General features: G+C 31.0%; 1 protein-coding gene across 2 annotated transcripts; it reads right to left on the reverse strand.

Annotated features, from left to right (window-relative positions):
• Positions 1 to 5,052: 5,052 nt before the first annotated feature.
• On the reverse strand, positions 5,053 to 6,770 carry LOC131598823 (cyclic dof factor 1-like). 2 transcript variants are annotated; one of them, XM_058871387.1, is made up of 2 exons: positions 6,526 to 6,770; positions 5,053 to 6,085 (listed from the first exon to the last, which is right to left on the reverse strand). In XM_058871387.1, exons 1-2 carry the CDS (start codon positions 6,589 to 6,591, stop codon positions 5,213 to 5,215), a joined length of 939 nt encoding a protein of 312 aa, XP_058727370.1. In that variant the 5' UTR covers positions 6,592 to 6,770; the 3' UTR covers positions 5,053 to 5,212. The 2 variants fall into 2 exon arrangements, with proteins under 2 accessions (XP_058727370.1, XP_058727369.1); XM_058871386.1 differs by having other exon boundaries at positions 6,469 to 6,765.
• Positions 6,771 to 8,378: the final 1,608 nt, after the last annotated feature.

Raw genomic sequence — 8,378 nt, forward strand, 5'->3', positions numbered from 1 at the left:
ATTGATCTCAGTATCATGTTCGGTATTTATATTTATACGAATGTTTTATAGACAAAATCAGAAAACATAAGCAATTAATCATCATGCTATGTTGACTTTGAAGAAGTTAAAACAAGTATCATAAAAAATGCAACATAAGATGAGTATTTACCAAGGTTGTAGAGTTGGCCTGAATCTGACAACTCATCTTAGAACTCGCCGGAATATGATATTCCGGCACCGGAATCTTCTTACCAAAGAGCATGATACTAGAATCTTTAACACAAATGTCACCTTCACTATTCATTTTTGTTGTTTTGTTGATGAAATCTATGATGGTTCTAAACAGCTTGAAAATACATAGATAGGTATATGAATAAGGAAAGAAAGAATGAATAAGAGATATAGGAAGAGAAAAAGAGAAAATGTTTGGTAAAAAAAGTGAAAAGCTTTTAATTTGACAGAACTTTTCAAAGGGAAAAAAGTTAGCATTAAAAGTTAAAACAAAGCTACAAAAGACTTTTTGAATGATAAAAGTCAGTCACACAGCAAAAAGTAGAAAAGAACAAGAGTCATCATGCACACATAGATAGTACAACCATTCTTTTATGTCTTTTGCTTTGTTCTTTTTTCATTTGTTTTTACTTTAAAGGTTTAGATTTTATTATTAGGAGTGTAAATACTTTCTGCTCAAGTGTGTGATGTTATATGTTTGTAATACCACATGCATAGCTAAATTATTAATGATTAATATTTTTAAAAAATTAGTATAAATAGTATCTAGTAAAACTTATCTTGTGCAATTCGTGTGCAGAATGTAGTCGGACAAAACATGAGGTAAAAATGAAAAATGCTGACTGATCTTTCACCACGGTTGTTTATTACAAACGTTATTATATGTATTGTATTTTCTGTTTATTATCACAGTCAATAGACTGGAGTTGTAAATAACCTACTTACAATTGCACGTTAAGTTACCACAGTTGTTACAAGGTGATTATAGAACTTTCACAACAATAATTATAAATGTTAAATTTAAATCCTAATGTTGGTATTCATACCCAAACCGACATAAATAATATATTCTCAAATGTTAGATCAAAATCTTGGAACCGTTGACAAATTACCAAGTAATGATCTAAGATTTGTCAAAGTCTCTTGTTAAGAGTCTCATATTGGACAATATATGGCCTGAACATGTCCTTATAAGTGGGGGCAATCCTCACCCTACAAGCCGGTTTTGTAGGGTTGAGTTAGGCCCAACCACACTTCTTAACATGGTATCAGAGTCTCGTTTAAGATCCGGTGGGCCACCTTCTATGGTTTCCGCTATCGGGCCACCCACCATTTATTTCCACGCTCCAGTTGTCTAGTCCTGGGCGTGAGCGTGTGTGTTATGAACATGTCCTTATAAGTGGGGGCAATCCTCACCCTACAAGCTGGTTTTGTAGGGTTGAGTTAGGTTCAAAGACACAATGTAGTATCCATGTCATATAACGACAAATATAATATGATCTTTTAACATAATTCAAAGAATACTTTATAATAATAAATTTAAAATGGAGGAACCAAATTTTTAATTTTAAAATAAAAATATCAAAATTATAAAATAAAATAAAATTAGAAGAATCAAAATTGTATTTAAGTCTATTTTGTTTTTACCAAGCCACAATCTATGTTCCCCAATTTTTTTGTATTATTTCTTTTTATTTTAATTTATTTAGAGTAATATCAAATTTTTCTTCATTCCATTTTCTTCTTTTTTTTTTTTTACTATTTAGAGTATTGCAAATGTTGTTGCATCCCATTTTGTAAAAGAAAAAGTAGAAACATTAGAAAAAGTGAATTTTAACGTAGTTTAGTTGACAATGAGAATGTGTTTTTTTTACTGTAGTTAATTGCAATATAGGAAAGTAAATTATATCTAATTTCCAAAATTAACTAGTTAAAAGAATATTTACACCACGATATTATAATTTACTCAAAAAATTAGAGACAAGAATTTTTGGCTTTATTTCTATATAACTTTTGGTTTTATTTTTTATCCCTAACTTTTTTTTTTAATTTTGTTGAATCATCTCTAATGACCAATTACATGATAAAATTTTGTTGAAGATTTCAAAGTAAAATTGTGCAGTGACATTTAAATTTAAATAGATTAAAATTAAAATTATAAATTTAATAATAAAAAATCTAAATTCGCATAAAAATAAAAATATTAAATATATTGTAAAAATGCTGGAGATAAAAAATGTATAAAAAATTGAAAATTGTAAAATAAATGACTAGAAATTTTCTTAGAAATATATTAACAAATAGTTAATTTTGAATAAAATAATAAAATCAATTTTGCATTTAAAATTACCCTAAAAAATTTATTTGAAAATAATTTCAATATTTTATTTAATAAAAAAATTAGTTCTAGTATGAGGAAGAGAGAAAGAAGACCGTTAGGGTGATCACAGGTGGCAAATGAGTCATCAAATAGATGAATAAGAGCCAAGAGATATAGTGGCTAACAATGGTTGTGATTACGTGAGAAAGAGGGAAGGGACCCACCCAAAAGAGAGAAAAAAAAAAGTTCCAAAAAGTGATACCGACTTAAATAGTAAGAGATTCGCTTTTCACGCAGCTTTCAACGTATTTTACAAATTATTGGGTTTATTAGTTTCCTTCCAATATTTGAGACCATGACCGTTTCAAAGAGGCTGCTCAATTTTTGACTTACAAGATGATTTAGAGTAAAGTTAATTTGAGTTGGAAGTTTCAATTTATATGTTTTTTACTTTTAAACTTAAGTTTATATTTAAATTTAGTTTAATTTACTTTGAGTGAAATGCATGATACTCTCAAATACATCTATTCATTTTAATGGCAAAATTAATTCTTCTAAAAATTATATTTATTGTGTTAGGTGATATAGCATTATTATATATAAGTCTTTGTTCTATGTAAATGATTCAAGTTTTTGGTGCTAAAAAATCAAAAGTGTCAAAGGCAAATAGTATGAAAGTATATTGATTGTCGGAACACGTTTTCTCAAGCTTAGCCATTTTGCTTGAAGCAGCTTTGAGAGTTGTCTATCCCACAGTAAAACCTCCAATCGACTATCCCATCATTCGGGAAACCTCAGTCAAGTCTACACATGCATGTTTCTCTCCAACCCACCCACACACTAGAACATCTGCTGGCCTAAGAGTCAATCTTCCCTCATGTGGGTCAGTCAAGAAATTTATACGCGTTTATTTCATCACACATAACCTTGCATGCCTAAATATATCAAATAGGACATCTCTAACAAAGTCATGTTTGTATTTGAATCTTGGAAGCTCCTTGCAGTGAATAACATGTTTCTTAAATGTATTCATGTATGCCTTGCGTCAAGCAGAACAAACTTCATCAACAGAAAATAAGGGAAACATAAGTTGGTATTTAAGGATGGTACGGTACTCAACCGGGAACATGTGTTGGCATAGATCGCCAATAGGGATAATAAGAAGAAAATCTTGAGCATGGGCTGCTTGCAGACAACCAAAAATTGTTTTTTGTCTTGTGGTCATGTCAAACTTTACATCCATGTCCTGAACACTTTTACTAAAAAAACAGCACTCGCCAAAACATGTTATGCTTTAGAAGGGAGGATGTCCTTTCTAGTAAAACCGTTAAGGTCAAAATCGGGAATCACAACACTAAAATCATCCAAAGCTCTGTTGAAATTAAGGTCCTTACCTTATATTCCATTGTCTTTCAATATATGATCTTGTAACATCTAAGATCGGACCCTAGAAGCGACTAAATCATATGAGGCATCCTCTAATACTGAGTACGAACCCAATCCCCAACCTCTAATAGATAAAGAAACCATCATCCATTGAATGTTCTCGAAGAAAAAACCTCCACCAACCATGATGTCTTGAATCACCCGTCATAACTCTTTATCAAACCAACTAGCTTCTTTCTTCATATGATTAGGTTGACACGTGCTAAGGCCAAAGAAGAGTTTGACAATACCAATACAAGAACAAAGTAGAAGAAGCTTATTTGAGGATCCCTTAGTTGTGGCAAAATATTCATGAGCTCAAAAGCCTTGGTCGCTCTCTTCATGGACAACCCCTCAATAAATCCTTTATCTCGACTAACAACTCCTCCAAGAAACTTCATCCTCAACGTCGGTCTCCCAATGTCAGAAGGAAACAACTCCCCCCAAAGTTTAGTATCATCACACGATAGCCAAAAGATCTCAGTTTTATGAATATTCAATTCTAGAACTAATCTTGGACCGATTTCTCGAATGATGGTCAAAGGTTTTAGCCACCTCCTTTGAATCCCATATGATGGTTCCATCATCAAGGTACTAGTCATGAAGAAGAAGCTTACAATTTTTCAGTGATCTGATGAATAAGTGGGTGTAACACAATGGCAAAAAGAAGCGCCCTTAACGGGTAACCTTGTTTCACTTCAGTGGCTGACATGATATGCTAATGCCCAAGGTATAACCTTGTTGCATGACCATAAAAAAACTCAACCCACAAGTAAATAGATAGGCATCTCACCCTCACCTCTCGCAAAATGATTGATCGGTCTACTAGGTTGAAATCATTCATGAAATCTACTGTGAGCATAGTCAAAGAGCCATCTCTATGTCGCTTGCCCAACAACACTCTGTTAACAATGTTCAAAATGGTCTTAGCACCACCAGATACCCCGACCCCAAACTGCAAGTCATTGAGATATTGTGCCACATCCTTACTGACTTCTTTCATTGCAACCTTAGACAACTACCGTCTCCAAATAGAACCCATAACAATAAGTCATATCCCACAATTGGCAACAAAATCTAAATTCGTTTACACTCAACTAACTTTTAATTAAAAATTTTATAAAATTAATTTTATAAAATAAAAATTTTATTAATTAATTTTAAGATCAATTTATGCAAAACCAAACGAAATACAATATATGTCTTTACATTTTACTACCATCTATATTTTTCGAGTATAGGTTGGTAAGCCTATTCTGATTTAAGGTTAAACTGGTTTTATGAAAATACTTTGTTGCAAATTTAATAGGATATAGTCAGAAAGGTTTTTATTTGATGCTTAGCAATGGTAAGCAATGAAACACAAATCTAATTCATACTCATGTTGGAGGAATTCATATCACTTTCAAAATGGTACCAAGTTTATCAAAGATTGTTATGCAAATTCTAAACTTCTGATACAAAAACAAGAATTTATGATTTCTCTTCATCAAACAAAACAGAATCTCTAGTGTGTTTGCCAAGGATTGGTGATCCATTACCTTCACAAAAACTGTTACTAGTAGTTGATGAAGAAGGTGAAATGCAACCATTTGAACCAATTGAAACATTCCCATTTCCATATGATCCAGGAACAAATTGCAACCCAATGTTTGGTGTGAAAATGTTCGTAACCGTGACCATCGGCGCGTGGCACCATTGCATTTGATTAGGATCAATCCCAAAAGGGTTACACATCTGCATTGAAGATTGAACCATGGAAGTAACATTGTTCCACCTTTGATTCAATGGAATCATCCATGAAGATGAAGGGTAACTCTGAAACTGTTTCGACCTATTATGTTCGGATTCGGATAACTCGTTTCCTCGAGTATATCCATTCGTCACAGACGATAAACATAACGATGATTCTTCATCTCCGTTTTCTCTACAATTGTTACCATTACCTGCATCAACGTTTCTCTTTTGGTTCATAAGATTAACCATCGGCGTTCTTGACTCGTCAAGAGAGCCATTTCCTCGACCGAATTTAAGGACGATACCGTTATCATTAGTGATATGCTTGTTCTTCCGTCTCCCTGCACCGACAGCAACGTTCCTCATCGTTCCACCGGCTGTCCAATACCTATGACAGCTCCGACAGAAATGACGAGGCTGATTGACATTGTAATTGTTGAAATAACAAAATTTCGTATCGAAACTGTTGCATCTCGGACACTGAACAATCTTGTCCGGTTTCTTTAGGACTTTGTCTTGTTCTTTGCTGCTTGTTTCAATGTTGTTATCTTCCACAGTAGTGGAAGTAACTTTTGATTCATTTTCTTCATTAGAAGAATTCTTTGATTTCTATAAAATGAAAAACTATAATCAGCAACAAATCATGAAGAATAAAGTTTCGGATCGACGATAAGTTTCACAGAATCAGAGTGGAAACATTCTGATTCTGTCAAACTCATCGTCAATCCGAATGAATTATGTTTATGAAAAACAAATCTATTATCATATTAAATTTTTCATCACAAAAAAAAAATTCATAAAAAATGCAACAGATCCAATCTAATATCAGAAGAAATTAACCAAATATATTACCTATAATTTCCTCTAAAAAAAATTAACAATTTCACAAACCCTAATCTCAATATATTAAAATTCATCTATGAACATAAAATTGAATTATAAATTTATAATTTTACACTAAAAAATAAAATGAAAAAGAAATATTTATTTACCATGGTTGTAGAATTGGCCTGAATCTGAGAACTCACCGGAGGATGAAATTCCGGCACCGGAATCTTCTTACCAAAGAGCATGAAACATGAATCTTTAACACACATGTCACCTTCACCATTCATTTTTTTGATGTTGTTATTGTTGTTGTTGTTGAAATTGATGATGTTTCTAAATAGCTTGAACACACATAAATATATATAAATAGAGAAAGGTGTAGTAATGAAATGAGAAAAAGAGAAAGTGTTTGGTAAAAAAAGTGAAAAGCTTTTAATTTGACAGAACTTTTCAAAGGAAAAAGTTTGCACTAAAATACCCCACACACATAAAAGACTTTGAAAATTAAAAGTCACACTGCAAAAAAAGTACAAAAGAACAAGAGCCATCATTAACACAGTACTACCATCCTTTTTTTATGCTTTTATTTTTTCTCTATTTTTCTTTTTTTTCCTTTTACTTTAATTAAATGCTTAAATTATGGATTTTTTTACCTTTATGCCACAAAAATGGAATAAATATACCATAATGCCACAAACTGAAATCAAATAACCAATATGCCACACTTTTACTTGTGGTTCGGTCAGGGGTGGGACGGACGGGTGAAGCCCAATTTCACGTAGTTTGGGTCCGGTCAGGGGTGAAGCCCAAATTCAAAAGTTACTTTAAAAGTATATAATTTATTGTCTTTCAAATTTTCTTTAGGATTTTAATAAAGTTGGAAATTAATTTTTTTAATTATAAAATTGATTTTTAAGTTAATTTATTTAAATATAAATCATTTAATTTTTAATCTTACTTTTAACCATAATTAATATTAAAAAAATTATTTATTTGAAATTAATTTGTGTCAGAACATAACTAAACACATATTAAACTTTTTATTAGTTGAAAATGTAACAATATTAAAACAGAAAGGATGAACTAGGTAACTTTTTTTAATTTTAAAAATTTATTTTAAATGTTGATAATGTGGAAAACTATCTTGCTTCAGTCCTAAATATACCTTAATAAATATTTAAATTAATTATTTAATAAAAAATTTGACTTTGAGAAAACATGTTTCGCATGCTTATTTTAGAGTTATGTAGTTTTTATGAGTTTTGACTTATTTACTTATTAAAAAGTTAAAAACAACAGCTAAGAAACATTATTGAGAGAGAGTTTCTTTTACAATTTATCAGACAATAATAACATTTCTCAGAAGTTGGAAATTCTATCAAGTCAAATTCATCAATTGAAAAAGGCTAAGTGTATGTTTGGATTCGCTTCTACAACTTCTAAAAGCACTTTTAGCCCACTTCAACTTGAAAATTGGTTATTTTTCTTGTTTGGATATTTTTTCAAAATCAATTCTCCTCCTCCAAAAGCAATTCTACTAGAAGCTACAATTCCTACCTTTTTGAGTTTAGTAGAATCAATTCTACATTTATTATATATTATTTATTACAACTCTTTTAAATTTTCCTTCTTTATCCTCTTTAATTTTCATCAATTACTTATTTTCTTTTTGATTTGTATTAGAATCTATTACTGTTTTGGTAATTATACAATTCAAAATCAATTTTGCTAAAACTATTCAAACAACATTAATTGATAACAACCACTTCTATATCATTGTATCCAAACAAACATAAATTTTTCTAAATTCAATTCTATTGAAATCAATTATATCAAACTCAATTCTCTCCGAATCAATTCTATCCACCGCCAATCCAAATACACCCTAAATGTCACGTTGATTTTATGCTTCCCTTTCCAACCATAAAAGATGGATGAATGATGCTTTTAGCATTAGTAAGAAGCTTTCCATAGAACAAATTCCAAATGAAATTATAGACGTTGTGTGGAGACCTTTCCACTTTCAAATGAGTTTGTAGTTTGGAGAAGGATTTTGATATACTAATTTTAATAT

The sequence above is a fragment of the Vicia villosa genome, linkage group LG4 (assembly GCF_029867415.1).
Source record: "Vicia villosa cultivar HV-30 ecotype Madison, WI linkage group LG4, Vvil1.0, whole genome shotgun sequence".
In the NCBI taxonomy this organism is placed as follows: Eukaryota; Viridiplantae; Streptophyta; class Magnoliopsida; order Fabales; family Fabaceae; genus Vicia; species Vicia villosa.